This window comes from Watersipora subatra, chromosome 1 (genome assembly GCF_963576615.1).
Source record: "Watersipora subatra chromosome 1, tzWatSuba1.1, whole genome shotgun sequence".
NCBI classification, from domain to species: domain Eukaryota; kingdom Metazoa; phylum Bryozoa; class Gymnolaemata; order Cheilostomatida; family Watersiporidae; genus Watersipora; species Watersipora subatra.
This window is the reverse complement of record NC_088708.1, coordinates 32,121,723-32,142,601: the sequence shown is the minus strand read 5'-3', so window position 1 is coordinate 32,142,601 and position 20,879 is coordinate 32,121,723. Positions and strand designations below refer to the sequence as shown.

The 20,879-nt window shown below is 36.3% G+C and overlaps 1 protein-coding gene across 2 annotated transcripts; it reads left to right on the top strand.

Moving 5' to 3' along the window:
* Positions 1 to 286: 286 nt before the first annotated feature.
* On the top strand, positions 287 to 20,835 carry LOC137403309 (splicing factor 1-like). 2 transcript variants are annotated; one of them, XM_068089424.1, is made up of 12 exons: positions 287 to 478; positions 4,727 to 4,867; positions 5,200 to 5,275; positions 7,585 to 7,737; positions 10,281 to 10,401; positions 11,355 to 11,507; positions 13,925 to 14,046; positions 16,071 to 16,311; positions 17,744 to 18,267; positions 18,449 to 18,546; positions 18,671 to 18,733; positions 20,651 to 20,835. In XM_068089424.1, exons 1-12 carry the CDS (start codon positions 442 to 444, stop codon positions 20,824 to 20,826), a joined length of 1,905 nt encoding a protein of 634 aa, XP_067945525.1. In that variant the 5' UTR covers positions 287 to 441; the 3' UTR covers positions 20,827 to 20,835. The 2 variants fall into 2 exon arrangements, with proteins under 2 accessions (XP_067945525.1, XP_067945526.1); XM_068089425.1 differs by lacking the exons at positions 287 to 478; positions 5,200 to 5,275 and having other exon boundaries at positions 4,769 to 4,867.
* Positions 20,836 to 20,879: the final 44 nt, after the last annotated feature.

The following is a 20,879-nucleotide window of genomic DNA, read 5'->3' as shown; positions in this document are numbered from 1 at the left end:
TTATTTCTTTTGTTTGTTACTAGAGCAAGAATCTGAACAGATAAAAGCCTCAAAGAAACGGGTGGGCCAGTGAAAACAGCTTTGTTTTACAAGCCCTACGCTCTGCAAATCTCAACTATAAAAGTCTACCTCTATGGCATGAGTAGATCGGGCTCAAGTGGTGCGCGACGATTAATTTATTTTAATTGTCTGTCGACACTTTTCGTTCGACGCGTTAACGACTTCACAAAGACGCCTCATTTGTTTAGTTTCTGGGTTTATAGTATCTTTCGTGCGTCAATGGAGCTGTAGCCATCTTGTTTTATGAAAAAAATTAATTCAGTGTTTGAAGGATCTTCGTTTGTGATCTTACTCACATTATTATAGTTTATCATAACATTGAACAGTTAATGTTGGAATTTATTGACAGCAAAATTAGTTATTTTTTGTAAATCTTTAACAATGCCGCAAGTTAAACGGGAAGCAGGAGATTCAGAAAGTAAGTTTTCTATTATTTCTCATTTGTGGGCGATGTTAGACGCGTTGTGCTCACCGCCTTTTATTTAATGTTACGATTTTTGTTGTATTACCAACCGTTTCGCATGTTCATATCATATGGCTTGTGTACATCATACTTGTGCCCATAAGGGTTTATAACATCTATCGTATTTAGAATGAACGGAGTCATCACTGATTAGAAACATTTGTACTAATAACTTTTTGCTGTCTAAATTTGATGGTAACGTGGACATTGCTTAGACTTGTTGTGTAAGTTTATGTTCTACGAAGTACGATGTACACTAGTCACAGCCAGTATCATAAGCGAACAACTAAACATAAGATTATGCTGCTGTAAGGGAGAAATGTTTGGTGCTTTTTCATATTGCGCTATCTATAGGCAGTTCTTAGATTTGCATTTGCTGGACCTTTTATCATATATTGTGTGTATGAAGTGTATATCTCTTTTCGAAGGTGTGCCTTATTGCTTGTTTTCGGTCTAGCAGAAGACAGGGTTTTACTTGTTTGTCGCTACCAATTGTTTATGGTTTTTAATAGTTCACTATTAGGCTTTTATTAGACTATTAGTTACTTACTATAGCCTATACTTAATAGACTTTCACTTGTAATTAGCCTCAGGGGCCTTGAGAAAGTGCCTCAGAAGTGATACTTTGGTTAAGCTTTTTGTTCACCTAAATTCCAGCATTAAGCTGAGTTATGTTTCAGTCTGAGATTTAAGTCTTAAATCTCCAACAGTTTTGGGTAAGAAACTGTTATGAAAGAGGCGAGTCATGGCGTATATTGATGTTGGCTCACCACGGGCAGAGGCACATGTGATTATGGCAGTATCCATAGTATCCAGTATCCATACATAGTTAACTAGTAAAAATAAATAAATTAGATTTTAAAGACTGCACTATAATAGTGTAATCTCTAAACTTGCTAAAAACAGACATTTAGACATTTTTTAGTTGAATAAATCTGTGTGTTGCCGCCATCACAAACTGGAAAATTATTTTTCTCAAGTTCATCTGAAATGAAAACATCGAAAATCACCTGAAGTCTATAGGAATGCAATTTGAACAGGCAGAGGAAATTAGTAATGATAGAAAAAAATGACGTAATAGTATAGGGAAGGCTACCTGAGCTAGAGAGACAGCACAAGTTAGCAAATCACGACAATGATGATGTTGATGAACTTTAGTGTAGCGATAAGAGCCACATGTACTGCTTTCTTTTGGTGTTCATCATCGCAATATGTAAACTGTTAGAAAAATGAATATTTATCTTCTTAGACTATTGGCTATTTATCTGTCCTTGCTGATAACCATCAAAAAGGTAAAACGGGCAATTTAGAAGCAATGTTTGATAGATAAGACAATCTAAAAAAGCTTGCTCTAAGAGTTAGGAGCATTACTTGTAATTTTCACATTGATCGTAGCTCTAGTCAGCCTATAGATCGCATTAGGCTTTGCAGATCTTGCTCATATTTGGAAAGAAAACTGACTGACATGGTAGCATCCTATTAGAAACATTTTGCTGAACCTTAGCATATGAGTAGCAAGAATAAATAAATATTTAATTATTAAACCATATACATGTACATAATTTCAAAATGAAACAGTTGTTTAACACAAAGTTATGCGGCCGAGTCTTTTACATATGTTTATCACATTGCTAGCCATTAGAACCAACAGTCCTATAACTGTCCTGTTGTAATTCTCTTACTAATCTGCAAAATCTTTTGCAATTACTAGGCCTATTATGAAGAAAAGTAGTCTAATGCAAAAAAATCTTTAAATGTTTGAATATGGAAGGGTTTAACATTGTAACTAGGATAAGGAGTAACACAAAATATCCGACATAGCAACAAAAAATAAATAGGTTATGTTAACTTGAAAGCTCATTTAGGTACCCTGGTTCTTCATCTCTTCCATACACCTTCATTTTACCCTTTTCTTTGTCTCTTCTATAAGGCTAGATTTTTATTCACTTATCTGAAAGAAAAGCCAAAATAACAATTGACAAAAACTATCATTATTATTTTAGTTTCATATAATAATTTATTTTAGATTTTTTCGTGTTTTTTTAAAGCTACTGTATATGTAACCAGGGTAGAAGTTTTTTTAGAAATTATTGAATTTATCCCAGGCGGTTGAGAAAAATGAATATTTACTGGTAAATACCATTGACAAATTGAAAAAAGAGTGGTACGTTGTATTTTTATAAGAAAAGCATGGCAAATTTCAAAGTTTTAATGGAAAAATATGGGTTTGTGTTGTTTATCAACCTTTTAGGAAATTAAACTGTAAACAATGAACCAGTCTATGAAATTTTGCTAGTTCTCTTCCACCAAGTAACACATGTTTTACAACTTAGAATAACCAAAAATATCACCATTTACTTGAAATTGCACCTTGCCTCACAATCTTGCTTGGATATCATACTGTATATTAAGGCTTAACTCGACTTGAAAACTCTTTGACTCTGACTAGTGAAACCGTGAAAGACCATCTAATAGCTTGCTAAAATGCTTTTAGTGCTCTTAGTTTCAGTGGAAATAGTTTAGTTAGACTATAAAGAGACAGCAAGAAGTATTTAGGGCAGACGGTGAATACCATATTTTTCCAAGTGGCATTTACTGCCCCGTGAAAAGTCTTGCAATCGTGTATGTAACTACTTGATGTATTTGTCATTAAATATTTAGCTGTGGATTTAACTAAATGAAATACATGTGTATTTTTAAAAGAATATTTAACAGTGTTGTTGTATGAAGAAAGTATCAGTATGCGTCTACATATGTTGAGGTTATACCTGTAAAAACTAATCAGCAAATCTTTTTTATTATTACTTTGCTTCGAAGAAATGTGAATCGAAGTGTAAGCATGACAGTGTATAAGCTCAATGGTAGAGCGAATAATATAACTAGATGATGCAACTTACACTAGATACAATTTCAATTAAATTGACTTAATATATGTTTTGATATTTTTACGTTTCATCTTTAATTTTACCTACTTTTACATCTTCATTTTTAATATTGCCTTGCTTGGAGAAATTTGGGATGCAGCACGGTATGTTGGAAATTACTTTGCGCGCTCAAATTTTATGCTGTATTTCTGAAATCGTATCTGTAAAGGTGGTCATAAATCTAAGTATGACTGTAGAGACAGTGGATCACTCAATATTGCATACAATGGTATAAGGCATATAAGTATCACCAACGAATTCTCTATTATATCCACATGAATGTAAAACTTAGTATTTTTTAAATACAGCTTAACCTAAATTTATTTAAAGGTTGACTTGCAACAAAATTCACATTACAGTTATTTGATATCAAAAGATTCACCACTTACTCTGTTGTGTTGTAGATGCAAAATATATGGGCATGTGATTACAAGCTCTTAAAAGCTAAAAAACAAACAGTTAATCGCAGCCACACGAGACTGCCGTAGTTTGGATTCGCTTTCCAAAGCGGCTCAAATGTGACGTAGTTGTGGTAGATGGTTTCTGTTTACACTTTTATGCAACCTTATTCGTCGAAATATTTTCACAAATATACTTCACGCATTCAATAAAACCATGTCTATTGTTCTTACGCGTCTGTTTTATCGTCATTGTAATGCTGTCACTTTTAGTAGTGATATCTTATAACTTACCGTAAAAATTCATTTAATTTTTTAACCTTACCTCGAAGGAGTACATATCATTGTCTGGTAATCAGGACGAGCCTGTTGGTCACCTGTGATAATCGAAAAGTGCTGCAAAAATTGTTCGCGAAGTATTAGGTCACATGATCAGATTACGACTTAACGATTTGATCAGGCCGAAACAAAACTGTAAAGTAGCGAGCATCTATATTTGATACGGGGTCTTCGATAAAACCCAGAGTGTTTGTCATAAACTAGTGCTACAATAAGTTTTATATTGAGCTTTTGATTGGCCTTTCAATTCACGTGAGAACATCACGTGACAAGACAATAACCAAACTGTAATGAATACGTCAGATAAATAAAGAGATTCCAATCTACGGCGGCTCTTCGTTTTTGAGCTTTTAAGAGCTTGTAATCGCATTTCCACATATTTGGCACCTGCAACACAACAGAGTGAAACATGGTGAATCTTTTGATACCAAATAACTGTAATGTGAACTTTGTCGCAAGTCAACCTTTAATGCTTAAATCATAGTATTACGTATCTGACCAGAGAGATTTCTAATAAACTTGTTATTATTCTGCTATCTCAGAGTCGACTGAGTGGGCGTCTGACAAAAAGAAAAAACGGAAATCTAGATGGACAAATGATGAAGCAGACAAGACTTTTATTCCTGGAATGCCTACAACCCTACCTGCAGATGCAACGGAAGATCAGAAGGAGCAATATTTACGTAAGCTGGAATATAGTATATTTGTTTAAAAATAGTTTTCTCTTATCTAGCCTGTTGCAACTAGCTTTCAAGATTTTATCTCAACAATTCCCTGCCACAATTAAACACGCATTCATTGAAAGCTCAATCTAAAGAAACAGTTTCAGCAGGAAGTAAAGGCAAATGCTCTACTGGAAATTTACCTCTTGTTAGGTCTTTGTTTGTCATATCGCATTGCTTCGTGTTTGTTTTTGCAATCATTCACATTTGTCTATCTTTGTTGCTATATTTTCTTATGCATTTCTAATATATTAACCTTGTTTTTTTCCTTTTTACTTTAACCAAACCTTTAGTTCAGCTACAGATAGAAGAGGCGACACGAAGGCTGCGCTCGGGAGACCTTGGAATTCCAGCTAACCCAGAAGAAAGGTTGGCAGTGACGCCAGATGGTTTTGTGTGCTGCTCAAGCACCAGCCTAAATTAATTCTTCAATCTATTTTTCATTCTGTATATTTTGTATATTTATATTAATGTCACTTTTTCTTATTCCGCTCTATATGTGACAAATTAAGAGCTCTTCATAGGATGACATAGTTTGTATGATTAGGAGATCCTCTGCCATTCCACCGGACATGTTTAGCAGAATTCATCTTGCCATGATCATAGACAAGCAGGTCTTTCTGGCATGAACTATTTCATTGGCTTCAACAAATCTAATCCCCTGTTTTAAAATTGTAGTGTGATTGTATAAGGGCCAAATTAAAACTGCATCTATTTTACTGAACCAGGAATCTGGCTACATATAATATTGTGTCTGTATGAAATGAGTGCATCGTTTTGTCTTCAGACAGTAAACATGCTAAATTTAAAGTTAATACATTAAAAATAAGTAATTACTGTAAACATACAATCAATCAATTTAGTAACATGCAGTTTCTTGCTGTTTGCAGATAGATTTAATTGTAGGTAATGTAGTATCTGTGGATATACCATCTCTTATTGCTTGTGTATTTACAACTCGCATTGCCTACAGCATCAGATACGGACATAGATTTAAGATTACACAAATTAAGCTTTGTGTTTGTTTGAAAGGATTTGGTAATTGCGAAGGGTACGAGGACTGTATTGGTGTGGGTGTTATGCGGGATTCGTAGTAGGTAAGGGGTTGTGGGTAATGTGCGGGATTTGTAGTAGGTAAGGGGTTATGGTGGGCTTGAAGGTTGGGGTCATGGTGGTTGAAGGGATTGTGGTGAGTTGGGAATTGTGAAGCTTGTAATGTGTATGGAGATTGTGGAAGAGGTTGTGTTAAGGGGTTACAAGGTCTGGATGAGACGAATTTTAGAGTTGTGGTGTGAGAGTAATGATAAGTATGATAGGTCAATAGTTGCCGAGGATGTGGATTGGAGGACCATGGATTTTAAGAGAATATTAACGAAAAAATTGTTCGATTGGAAAAAGGGTCCGGAGAAAAAGCGATTCTGCATGGAAAGGTTTGGTTTGAAGGAACTACGGTTTGGATAACAGGTTCGCATTGAAGAAAGGTGAGTATTGATAGGAGGAAGGTCTAGATGTAATGAGGTCTGGAAAGGAGTGTCTGCATGGATGGAAGGAGTTTCTGGAAGGAGTTTCTAGAAGAAGGGGGGTCTGCATGAATGAAAAAAATGTCTGGAAGAAAGGGGGGTCTGCATGGGTGGAAGGAGTGTCTGGAAGAAAGGGGGTCTGCATGAATGAAATGAGTGTCTGGAAGAAAGGGGGGGGGGGTCTTCATAGGTATGATGAGTGTCTAGAAGAAAAGGGGTCTGCATGAATGAAAGGATTATCTCATAGTTGGAATTGTCTGAGGAAAAGGGATGTCTGCATAAATGGAAGGAGTGTCTGGAATGAAAAAGTGGCCTGGAAGGAAAGGGTGTCTGTATGAATGGAAGGAGGGTTCGTACAGATGGAATGGTTGTCTGGAAGGAAGGGCGGTCTGCATGGATGGAACTAAGGTTTGGGCTTGCGTAGCATATTAAGGATAGAGACTTGGCTGAGTGAAATTAATTTGATCAGAAATGACGGTTCTCATCTTGTCAGCTTCTGGCACTAACAGTAAGTTTAATTGTAGAATTTACTCCTGAGGGATGGTATATTGCCGTTTATGAATCTCAATTTTATTTACTCTACTTGTAACGTGCTGTCAATACACATCCTCTCTAAAACCAAATATGACTGTCTACTATAGCGTTTGTCAGTTGAGATCCATCTGTTTGTATCGCTGATCAATATAAAACTTGCCTAACAAGCATTTTTCTGTGTTTGTAGCTTTTTCGCTCCCACCAGTGAAAATGATTTTTGTCAACAAATTAATATGCATAATATTATCGGTTGTAGATTCAGCATTGGCTTCCTCAAGAAACGACATTGCATGTGTATTTGATTAATAACAAAAAAGTTCTTTGCAGCATTAATTAATTCCTTTATCTCAAAAGCTTTTAGCGGCGTGTTAATCATTGTTTCATAACTTCATTTTAGGCTGTGCTATTGGATGACAACATTATACCAAATGATCTGATAGACTGGAAAGTTTTGTTGCATATAATCCTGCATACCTAGTTTAGTTTCTTTTTAAAATCAGGTAATTTTATTGGCCAAAATGCCATTGAAATATTCAGCTACAAACACTTAAAAGTGTTCATAAAAGTAACTGATCAGACAAACGTTTTTCTATAAGTGTTTGTGGACGTGTGTGCCGCTTGTAGATCACCATCTCCAGAGCCGATATATAACAATGAGGGCAAGCGTATGAACACCCGTGAGTATAGGACAAGGAAGACTCTCGAAGAAAGGAGACACGAAAAAATTCAAAAGTTGCTGACATTGAATGCCAACTATAAACCACCCAGTGATTACAAGTGAGAAGCTATATTTCTTTGTTAGGTTTGGTAAATGCAAAATCATTTTAGAATTGTTACATATTTAAGTCGCAGGTAATATGATTGTCTAAGCCTTTGGTCAGACAGTCGTATGCTCGCAGTTGCTCTTGTCATGATGGTAGTTTTTTCGATAGAGCTTTTTCGTTTTAGTCTTGTGATAAAAAAGTGCTTTTGCTTGTGCTATTCCCGTGTATATTTCATTTAGCCCATGCTATTGTCAAGTTTCAATGAACAGAGTCAGTAGGTGGGTGATTAGAGACATTTTTAGTTTATTCTCATAGTTGCCTCATTCGCCTAGTTGCCTCACAAGTTTGGCCATTTAACTTAAGATGTGACCACGTGTTGCAAACTTTCTACAATTTTATATTAGGTTAATAGGGGTTGGCTATTGTTGGTCCCTGGAAGCCAAATCTGCAATAAATCTCAAGTTGTAAGTGATGTTTTCCGTTGAAAGTGCAATAAGCGTAGCCTTTCTTCACATGCCTGCTGTGACTACAGGTATTTATTGTCAGCTGGCACATCTATATATAAATGTCAGTGTTTGTCTTTTTGTCTGTCATCCCCGTGTCCAGTTATAGCGATTAAAATCAGCAATAGCAAATCCGCCTGGCGGAAGATTTTATCTCGGTACCTCCTGGTTGGAAGTTTAGCGATCTAAACCACTACACTACGATCATTCAGTTGGTCATAGTAGTGAATCATTGTAATTACGTTAATTACATTGGTTAAAATACTCAAAGTGCTTGGGGTAATTAACGAGCACAGTTGATCGTTGTGTGTGTCACACACAACGTAACGATTATTAAAGAATAGAGAAAGCACATTATTATTATGCTTTATTATTTATCTTAAGGTGTTAACTGATGCTTTAAAAAAAGAATCAAGGAGATTGACCAACCAGAGGCTGAGATATAGCCAGCCAAACACAGGTCTACCATTAAACATATGTGTTTTGGCAATCATCAATATATGACGTATGAAATCGACTTGTGTGCCATTGGTCAATTAAGCCAACTAATGCGCTCTCCTATAACAATCACGACGTTTTAATTGGTTTAATCCCTGGAAGTATAGAACAATCAAATTGGGCCTAACAATCATTGCTCTGAGAATTCCGAACCAGTCCCTCTGACCTGTAGATTAGTTTTAGCATGAAATAATTACACGCATCTATTATTTCGCAACATTTCGCTATCTTGCTAGTTCAGCTCAGTTTTGTTGTTCTCCCACTTAGCTTCCCTATTAACTCATCTTTAGCGCTGTTCAGATTTTTTTAACTATAGCTAATAAATGGAATCAATTAAATCAATCATCGATCTCGGTTATCATTTGGAATTTTCTACAAATTATATTAGTTACATCATTTATTCTATACTCAGTTATATTATTATTTTGTATAATATGCATTATGATTATTATATTAATCATAAAAAATAATCATAGATAAGATAATAGATAAATAGAAAAATCAAATCAAAAGTTATCGTTTTCTTTTCTTACAGCAAGAGCAGCACGGTCAAGTTATTCTTTTCAAAAATATGGCTGTAGTGAACTTACAGTTTAATTAACAGTGACAATAATCCTAAAAATCAACTGAATGCTGCAGTAGGTACAAAGATAATGAAGGAACAAAATTCACATCCACGTTTCTTATTCGACTGGTAAACAAACTGCAAATAGCGGATATTGTAAATTTTAGACCGGCGTAGACTATACACGCGCCGTTCGTTCAACAGACGATCTCCGGAGCATATCGGTGCATATAGAGTTAAAGTTTGAGGCACGAAAATATCAAAATAGTCAAAATATCCTCTTCTGTTTTGAAAAATCATGGCAGGGGGTTGTGGGCAATTGCCTTTACCACACAATGTTTGCTTGATTTTTTTGAGAAACCAAAGCTAGTTTGTAGATTCTTTACTACTGCGAGAAGCGTTTCACATCTTGCAGCTTAAAACAATCAGTATACGCAATGGAGGTAAGGGTGCGCAACTCTGGCACATGTCCAATAAGTCGATTTCATACGTCACAATTTTCGGGGTTTTCGAATGGTTTTTCCTCCGATTTGTTTTTAGGTAGACCTATGTTTGGCTGGCTATATCTCAGCTTCTGGTGGGTCAATTTCCTTGATTTTTTTATAACATCAGTAAACACCTTAAGATACATAAAAAGCATAATAATATCATACTTTCTCTGTTCTTTAAGGTGGCTTAAAACGCTGCCATTGTTTTAGGAAATATTTGGGTTATTAGCTAATAGCTTACAAGGTAAGTTACTCAAATTCATTGGATAATTATTTTATTACCGATGCAAGGCCTCGCATTTGGCTAGTAGTTTATAAATATGTACGATGACCACGGTAGTGTATTATACCAAATGTTATTACCCAAAATTATATAGTATAACCACAAACGTATAACCATACCGAGTGTTATTACAATCAAATTATTATTCAAAAACTTTGTTTTCTGAACTCATGTTTTCAGATTGAACAACTTTCTCTGATGTGGTATTGTTTATTTCAGGCCCCCAATTATACGGGTAAATGACAAGGTTATGATACCACAAGATGATCATCCTGACATTAACTTTGTTGGATTGCTCATTGGTCCTAGAGGAAATACCCTCAAAACTTTGGAAAAAGAGGTAGGATCATGCAAGGTTTTTGTTGGCAGTTTTCTAAAAATTGCTCCAGAGATGTCTAACATTATCATGAAATAAAATTTGGAGAAAAGATATGATGCCAACTTACCTCTCTACTGTTTCATTGCAACGACTTCAAGCAAATGCGCGAACAAGCTGTTAATTTTTTGTCTGTTAACTCTTATGGCATCAATTAAGTTTTTTACTGGGAATATTTGGTAAAATCTATCATTTGACAATGGCGCACATACGAGGTCTGATCCAAAAGTTCAATGAATGGGGCTATAACTCGGAGCGCTTTGCTTCACCTTGCTTCTCTAGTTATACCCTTCAAAGTATTCCTTTAGGATAGCGATCTGTTGTAATAACATAACGATATAGTACACTCGTAAGTTGTCATAGCATTTGAACTTTGAGGTCTATAAAAAAGTTTTTCTTACCAAATTAATCAGAATAAAATTCTACATCAGCTGATAAAAACAAGTCTACAAATGTTTTGCAGAGTGAGCTTGGACTCTGTTTCAGTCCCTCCTATTGCCGTTAGTAACAACTTGAGCATGCTCCGAGTCAGCAGAGTTATCACTATTACTATGGGTTATGACATTATTCTTATTGCTAGAAATAAAATAATTAATGTCATTAGTATTAGTAAATAGAGAGTCACAAATGTCAGTAGTCCCACGATTTGTGAAGCTTTGGTAACTGTAAAATGTCTGATATGGCTGGTTGTTGCAAAGAAATTTTATCGTTTTCACAAAGCTCTGCTCTGCCCTTGGTGTGCTGTTTCCCCTTGTTTAAGTACAGACACGATAGGCTAATTAATCAACTAATCACTAATTCTGAAATTTTTTTTACTAAGCCTACTAAAACTGCATCGTGCTTCTTTTGGCCATACGCAACGAGTTAAGTTTGATATATATGTAACATTCTTTTTTTAACTTGCTGTGGGTCATCAGACAGGTGCCAAGATAATAATCAGAGGGAAAGGATCAGTAAAGGAAGGAAAGATCGGGAGAAAGGATGGACAACCTCTACCCGGAGAAGATGAACCACTGCATGCATATATCACAGCAAACGACCCTGCTAATGTAAAGATAGCAGTTGCTAGGGTTAGTACAATTATTCATAAAGAGATAATAGTATAATGCTTATCAGGATGGTAGAAAATTTTTCTTCATCGTTTCCAGCTTGCTATGGAGTTATTCAAATTTTGGTGCAATTATGAGTTTTTATACACATATTTTTATAATTAGTAGCAGCACGAGTTCCGTTTATTGTGTAAATCCTTTGGCAGTTACAGTACATATAGGCTATTTTATAGTTTCTGTTACAACCGAGTAAAATTCATAATAAAAAAAACACTCCAAAATGACATATTTTGTATCCAGATACACTAATGGCACTAAGCTGCTACAGAAAATTCACCTAAAATATTACCTGAAAATTTGTGTACTCCGTGATCTGCAATGTCACTGTATGAGTGCACAAAGACACTATTCAACCACTAGTTGCAATTTCCTATTACTGTGTTGGTTTTGTTAGGGGACTTAAATAAAATTTCTATTCCAACTCAGATAAAAGGTCTGAACTACTTGAAATTTAAGTTTGTGCTAATTGTATACATGTAGGTATTGAAAAAAATGTTAAATACTAAATAGCTTACAATAAAGAATAGAATTTTTAATCGCTGTGGACTCAGCATATCCCTTACGACAGTGATAAGAGACGCATATCCTTTTTTGTTTTTATTTTAGCTATTTATCTGCTTCATTTGGTCTATGAATAGCGCATTTGTAAGAAACTTAAATACATGTACATATACATGTAGAAACTTTTTAGAAAAATTGGGTAACTTTGTTTTTAAGATTAAACAGTTTTTTCTTTGTCTGGCGCAATATATAAGGTGAATTTTAACTCATTCGCACCCAGGCGCGAGTTAACTCGCCTATTTATAACTTTGCTAACTAATCTAACTTTGTTTCAGCAAATGACAATTTTTTCAAAATTGGAGAATTCCTGAAACTACATTCTTTGAGGCACGAATTTACATAAAAGAGATATGAGTTGTCTATATTAATATAATATAATTAGAAAGAAGAGACTTGGCTGGTTCTTGTGAAATTTGAATGAGTAAATTATCTCAAGTCTGTCTCCTGTAGTAGTAATTTGAATTACGGCAACTTCCTAAAAAATTAGCGGTATCTGGGGCTAATCGCCTAGAAATTAGTCGGGTGCGAATGAGTTAACACCATGTACAGTTTGCTTTGCAAACATGACTAACATTTCAGTAATGAAGGAGCAGAGAGTTGTGATAAAATTCTTGGTGAAATTAGGGAAGAACACAAGGACATTATGAAAGCTTGCGGCAAGCATTTGGTGAGGTTAATCTTAATGAAAGTAATGTCTATGAATGGATCAGAAAGTTCAAAGATGGCCTGACCAGTGTCAAAGATGCGGCCAGATCTGGAAGGCTAGCAACCAGCTGAAATGAAAAAAAGTGCTTATTCATTCCAAAATCAATGAAGATAAAAGATTAAAACGCAGATAGCCATGTCACAGGTGATGAGTCTTGGATGTATGGGCATGAACCTGAAAAAATATAGTCATCGCAAAGAAGGTCACCTCGCTCTCTTTGCTCTAAGAAAGCTCAATTGTGTCACTCTCGAGTTGAGACCTTGCTGGTAGCATTCTTTGATTTGAGGTGCTGGTGCAACGGGAGTATTTAGCAGAAGGCACCATTGCCGCAGCTAATGGATACATCGAGGCTTTAAAATGTTTAAAAGATAGTGTAAGATGCAGGAGACCTGAATGATGTCATGCAAACTCATGGCGTTTGCATTATGACCACATCCTCGTGCACAGAACCAAAAAGCAGTCAACAAAAAATGGTGTTATTGTTGTAGACATTTTCCATATTCGCCGGATTTGGCTTCTCATGACTTCTATTTTTACTTCAGAGACGAAGTCAGTCTTCTATTACATAGTTTATATACTTCAGTTTATGCTCATTAACTCTTTAATGATTAGCCCAAACTGTTCATTCTGCCCATCAAAAATTTATTCTGTTATGCAAATCGAAATTTCAACGAATATCGACATCCTTGCACAAGGTTGCGACTGTGTTGTGTGATTAGTCCAGCTACACTGTCGTATTACTATGGTACCATAACTGCTTAACGAGTGATATCGACATCCTTGCACAAGGTTGCGACTGTGTTGTGTGATTAGTCCAGCTACACTGCCGTATCACTATGGTACCATAACTGCTTAACGAGTGATATCGACATCCTTGCACAAGGTTGCGACTGTGTTGTGTGATTAGTCCAGCTACACTGTCGTATTACTATGGTACCATAACTGCTTGCACTCATTTCCGCAACGTCCTGCAGACGTGCACTTGAGCAAATACATATATTCTATCTTTAAATAGACTACAAGGTGTGTATTCGTGAAAATCATTTGTCCTATTTTGTTGCTAGAGTTATGGGGTACTTGTGGAAATACACCTGCTCTATTGTATCGGTAGATTCATGAAATCATCAAAGAAGGAATAGAAGTTCCTGAGGAGAAGAATGATCTGAGAAAGCAGCAGCTGAGAGAGTTGGCGCTGCTAAATGGTACACTGCGGGACAATGACAGCGGCCTTCAGTCAGTCTTCTATTATATACTTCAGTTTATGCTCATTAACTCTTTAATGGTTAGCCCAAATTGTTCTGCTCATCAAAAACTCTGTTATGCAAATCGAAAATTCAATGAATATCGACATCCTTGCATAAGGTTGCTTATGAAGTAGCAAATAACTGCAGAAGCTAGCAAAAATACAACTACATATAAGATTAAGGGTTGTTGAGACTTTCTGTAACTTTGGATCAGCCATTTTGAAAAACTAAAGTTTTAATATAAAAAGAGTCCTTTGCAATAATTGCTGACTCAGAAAAGAACTTTAATGGAGTTCTGAGTAGACATGGCAGCAGACAATTGGCTAGGCGCTATGAACTATCCCAGATGCTAAGATTAATAATGGTACCATTATAAAGTTATTGTTAAATTTGATGGCCGCACCATTACTGCTATGACCATATCACCATTACTGCTATGACCATATCACCATTACTGCTATGACCTAGGGAATTACTGCTATGACCTAGGGAATTACTGCTATGACCTAGGGAATTACTGCTATGACCTAGGGAAACACATATCAGTGTCATGAAGATTTTAAGATGCTGCGGCTAAATAAAACAGCGACTGCGGCTAAATAAAACAGGACAGGATTAAAAGAGCGCAAAATTTTGTTAAGCCTGGTTAAATAGAGATTTAATTGATTACGTACATGCTATGGGATGAATTGAACAAGTTACATTGTGCTGTTAGAGGAATTTCTGGTCCAAGATATGATGGATTTAGTATAGAAAGCAGAATTTTTCAACCGCATTGTTGCTTGTTCATTAAGTTTGTAGACTTGCAAATGTAGGATATGCTTGCAATGTATGGACAAAGTTAGGCATGTAGTCGTTAATTGAGAGCATAAATTTTTATTGCATAAACAGCAGTATATAAAATCACAAGTTGAGGTTTCAATAATATTTTTGTGTAATTTTGATCACATACCATGTTTTATCAACATTTTCAAATGGCCAAAAATATTTTCGGTTTTGCAAAATATTGACAAGGAACAACTGCAATGCTATATAATTATATTAAAATCGCTTGATTTTTTAAATAGATTTTATAAAGATTTTTCGTTCAAAATCCTTATTTATGAAATCAGCACATCAGCTCATAGGTTTTAAACAAGTTACTTTTGAGAATAGCAATATTTACTCACAAATTTTAATATTTCTTATTTCTGTGAAGTAATAATTTTTTGCTAGTGCGCTCCACAAGCCGATTGGCATAATTCTATAACCACCGCTCAAAAGTTAAAACGGGGTGCATAAACAAAGCACATACTTTTTTATATATCAGTGGAATCTGCTTCAACATTGCATTGTAATTAACTGTTACATTGGATAACTATAACAACGTACCTTGGCGACTAGATAAGGAAAATGTATAAGCATTGTGGCCAAGCGAAGTGCTTTTGTCTCATGTTTGCGCATTGTGTAATCGTCCACGTTGACATCGCAATTCTTGTCTGTGTTTTGCCAAATAATTACTTCCATTTCACAGCTGGAAACTTGCATCACGAATGTTTTTGGCTCTAAAAGTGGTTTTTGTTATTCTAATGTTCAATTCGATGCTGCAAAACGAAATATTGTGCTTATACTGGTATAAATAGATGTAATTTTAAAATTCTAGTAGCTGTTCTTAAAGGTCAAGTCTCATACTTGTTGGACTTCCATCTCATGTCATTCTGTGATAATGATATTGCATACTTTTTTACTGCTTAGTTACTAAAGGTTATCATTATTCCAAAAATAGTTCGTGATTGGTCGAAACATTTAGCACTTACGTTTGCATTTTGTAAGCAATGTTACATGAGTGGATGTGTAAGGCATTAGCTAGCTCGTTGAGACCGCAAACGGTTTCAAATAGTGGCCATGCATAAGAGACTCTGCTGCATAACTTGGTGTAATAAACTGTTTAACTTCGTTTAAGCTCGTCGTATTTCAATAAAACCTTTTAACTACACTTTTCGCTTAATAGTACCCTTTACTCTTTCTAAACAGGAAGCTACGTCAGATAGCTGAAGCAGAAACCATTATTACCAACCAGATCATCTGTAACAAGTGTGGGGCAGCTGGCCATATTGCGAGAGATTGCGTACAAAGGCCTCCTGCCGAATTAACACAGTCTCAGATGGTTGCCAGTGGGGGAGTCGATTCTCTGCCTGCTAATACTATTGTAGGACGACAGGACAGAGCTAAGATGGACTCTGAGTACATGTCATTGATGGCAGAGTTAGGGCAGGTTCGCATATGGCTCCTATATTGATTGTCGATAAATATAAATTACTACCTGTAAGCAGGCCTGTATTCCCTGGTTGCAAGTTGAGGAGGCAAATGTTAGGCAACTAGTTATGGACACCTGAGGGTTTGGAGTGGGGCGGTGTAAGCCCCTTCAACAAGGTTTCTCTCATGTAGGGCCTCAACCGGGCCGTCCATGTAAAGTTTCAAATTTTTTTTATCGGAAAGTATAATATTTTTCTATTATTTGAGATTTGTTTGTTTTAGGTGATGTGACTGCCAGGAGGTTTTCAGATTAAAATAGGCAAAACTTGACAGCAGTTAAAATGCTCAGAAAAAAGACATATTTTTGTTTTGAGCGTTTTAACAAAGATCAATTTTGTCGATTTTATTTTAAGTTTATCCGAAGGTTTCCACGCTGCCGATGGGCCATTGTCAAGCGGACGTTTGGTAAAACTTGACCTTTTGAAAACCTTTGTAAAAGTCGTTAACAAGAATATTTTTCCGATGATGATAATGACGCAAAAGAACTACTAAAAGTTGATGTTTATCTCTATGGCTTGAAATAAAGTGATATTCTACAGCGATAAAAACCGTTCCCATAGCCGTTGGGCAAATAGCTGTTGGAGTTAATGATGTTGAGCTCGAGTTATCTAAAGCAGTTTATCATTACGTGGGAACGGATCAAACAAATCCGTTTGAGTTAACCATGTGTTCGAGTTTTAATTTTACATTTTATCCAAGGGCGAGTTATCCGAGTTTGATTGTACTTAGCCGCCGAAAATTCCTAAAAAGTTGGGGTGGCTCAGCCGCCCCAGGGAATAAGGGCCTGCCTGTAAGCCCGGTGTTGCCCGGGATTTTTTAGTTTTCAATCACAGCCTGCAGGAATTGTAGATCTTCAGCACAAATTGCTACACTGCTTTTACGATGACAATCAATAAACATTTTCATTGAGGACAATTGTCCTGCATACATTGCTAACTCGATGGATCCTGGTGCATTTATATGGAAAACAAAAGTTCGAGGATAGCCAGTTAAGCCTGGCATTGGTTGGAGTGGGCCCGCTTTTTCGCATTAAATAAATGATAGGTAATGGCACAGAGCTCTGGCAGTCGGCTCTTATAACTATTCGCACACTTGAGAATTCTTTAACGTCATGAAACACCGCTCTTATAGTAAATATTATTTTGCCTGAAAGCGGTTAATTGTTTCAGGTAATAGCGTCGGTCTACTAAGCTGAATGACATGAGTTCAAGTCTCGTACAAAGCAAGCTTTTTTGAAGCACTCTAATTACTCCCTATAGTAGTTCTTCAGTGCAACGGTTTCAAGCAAGATTACAGGACGATCAGAGTTTTATAAGTATGTAGATTTGGCTCAACCATTTCAAATAATAAAATTATTTTGTTTAATAAACCTAGTGGTATATGCGTTGTAGGTTGCACCTGAAACATTGAAGTCAGAGTTTTCTAAGATGGCCCAGCCTTTGCCAGGAGATTCTTCTAATGGCAACTCAAATTTTGGTAGCTTGAACAAAACGTCAGATCAACAGTCATCACATTCTTCATCAAATAATTCAGCATCGCCACTTGCTGTGACTTCTGACTATGGATATGGTGGTCGCAGGTCAAGATTTGATGAATTTGAAAATTCGAGAAATAGAAACGATCGATTCGGCAATTGGCCAGCTGGTCCACGATTTGACGGTCAAATCTGTAATCAAAACCAAAATAGATTTCCTCAAGGGAACCCACAACAACGATTTTCACCCGCAGGTTTCAACCAAAGCCCTGGCTCTAGATTTAATCAAGGACCAGGTAGATTTCCATCCAATTTCAACCCCGGACATGTTCAGTCTGGGTTTAATCCAAGACCATCAGGTTTTGATCAGGCCCCTGGGAGATTTGATCAAGGTGCGCCACTTGCAAGATTTGATCAGCGACCGCCTGGAGGAAATGAAGGGTGAGACCTCAAAACTTTTGTGCCCTTATGACTGTCATGAATTTGATCTTGTTCTCAAGTTCCTATTCCTTATCCCTCTTTTCACGCACTGTCCAGTTTAGGAGAACAAAGGCATTTCTGCTTGTACATCCATCATAAATTAATGTCATCGCTTGCCCTACAAAAGCTATTTGAATTTTAGTTGGTCAAATGATTCTACTCCCAACCATGGTATGATGAACAGCAATAGATGGGGCTCTTCCACAGCCGCTCCACCACCTCCACAAAATGCCCCTCCAGGTAAATGGAGGTTTTTATTCATTGTTCGTGTCTTGGTTTCACATTGCTTGTTACGCTTCGCAAATAGTAAGTACTCTTTACTGCTGTAATGTCCCATGTTAATGTTTCACAAACAACTTTGTAGGAGCTCCACCAATGCCACCATCACTCCCACCTGCTTCCTCAGGTTCTTGGTCGCAGCCTACTAGTATGTATAATATATACCGTTGTCTTTACTTCATACATATTAGATAGATGAACTTCTTAATAGCTAGAACTACCAAATCACAATGATTACCTGTTCTCATCAGATCTTTAGAAATGATCATGTCGATATCGAAATTGAGACTCGCTGAACAACCCAGCCATATATTCATCTTGCAACCTATTATTTAAGAAGCATATACATATATATACATTCATGTAATCCCTTTGTTTTAATGCTATATTAAATATAATTAATTATAATAACTATTATAAGTAGCCTTTATAATAATTATAAAGGCTACTTATAATTACAATTAATTATAAGTAGCCTTTATAATAAGTAGAAGTGGAACTTCTACTTAAAGAAAGGCTACATATGAAATGTTTGGATTACAAAACGTCTTTTGGTAGAAATTTTCTCTGACTTTGCTTTGGCTTGTTTGTTAGTTTTGTGCCTTGACCCTCTTGCTTCCTTTGGTATGACATGCAATGTGTCTCACTCAGTTTTATTGGCTAGTGAAAGTCCGTCAATAGTATAGGTGGTTCATGTTCATTCATTGTAAAATTTGAAATTGTCATATATTATATACAGAGTAGGACAACTACCGTGTCTAGCAATTTACAGTTTTTTGTATTATGAAATGGTTTTTCAGTTCATGTCATTGTAAATAAATCCTTCTACTTACATTCTTAAAAAACACTTATTCTGAAAAAACTAAACCAAAACACCAATACAACAACCACCTCTTCTAACCGTCCTCCCACTTTTCGCGATCTTTGCTCAGCCTCATCTGAGGTGAACAAACATACCGTTTGTAGTCATTATTTTTCTGCTCTTTCTCTTTTCTATGCATACCTTTTTTGTTTATTATGTAGTAATATAACGCTCGTCGACATGCGGCGATATAGTGTGAACCAGCCATGAAAGTTATATTACTACATAATAAACAGAAAAGGAATACATGTCGTATGTCAGCGTTTTCCTTTCGGCGTTCGTCGATTATGTGAACCATAAACCGATGACATTGATGAAGCAACGCAGATACGTCGGGAAAGTTTGCAGCTGTCAAACTTTCACAATATTTCGCCGAGCATCGATGAATGGAGCTCGGCGGAATATCGGGCCTGCACAATGTGAACCATTTCAGCAATAGTAATTTGCGGTTGCTGATAGCGTGATTTATTTTTTTCCGTTCATGATAGACGCTGCAGGACCATTTAATTCAAGCGCGCGAAAGCAAGTTTTCTTCGCGGAAAATTAAATTGAAAAAATGAAAACATTGCGTCAGAGTATTTGTTGATGCAAAGACAGATGGGTTTTTAATATTGGGAACATTGATTGTTATCATCGACGATTGCCGAAGCGTTGTGGCATCAACGCCGAGATACAGCGATATAGTGTGTACCAACCTTCACATGAAGGCTATTTGTTACAGATTTCGACCATTATCGTTATATGTATTTATAGTTCACACAAATGTTATATCCAAGTTTTGTGGAGGCCTGAAATGGATTAGGGCATTTATATGATAAAATCGGTTTCCACTTAGGAAACAGCTTCCCAAATGAATTAATTTTGTAAGTAGAGATTCCACTGTATAGTATAATCAATTGCTTTACTACTAGAGGAATTTGCTTGATCATAGCTTAATGAAGCATTGCTTTTCAATGAATAGCAAATACCTAAATCACTTCTTCAAATTGTTCCAAGTTTAGATCGCAGTTCATTTATAAACCTTGTAGCTAGTTATCTAAGGTACACCAACAGGGAAGTTAAAAAACATTCTTATTGTAGCTGGAACTATTGTTCTTGTCTAACACACCATGCATCTCCAACTGCAATTATTTAATCTACAGTAGATATCTAAAACATAATTACTACTCTTGATGTTGATATGTGATCTAATATTTATTGTAGCCAATAACCCGCCATGGCAACAGCAGTCTAATGCTCCAGCACCCCCTTGGCAGAACCAAAGCAACTTTAGAGCAAATCCTCCAGCGCCGCCTCCACCACCAGGCTCATTTAGTGGCCCACCTGGTTACAATAATTATGGAACTGGAGGCATGCCTCCACCACCGCCGCCACAATGATGTGTACATGTGTAGGATGGCTGTGTCTTTGCAATGCGATGTAAAATTTTGCT

Excerpts from the sequence above, each read along its gene's own strand:
- LOC137403309 (XM_068089424.1), top strand. The coding sequence starts at position 442 with ATGCCGCAAGTTAAACGGGAAGCAGGAGATTCAGAAA. Across the intron at positions 479-4,726 it reads GGAAGCAGGAGATTCAGAAA|AGTCGACTGAGTGGGCGTCT; the intron begins GTAAGTTTTCTA and ends CTGCTATCTCAG. Across the intron at positions 10,402-11,354 it reads TCAAAACTTTGGAAAAAGAG|ACAGGTGCCAAGATAATAAT; the intron begins GTAGGATCATGC and ends GTGGGTCATCAG.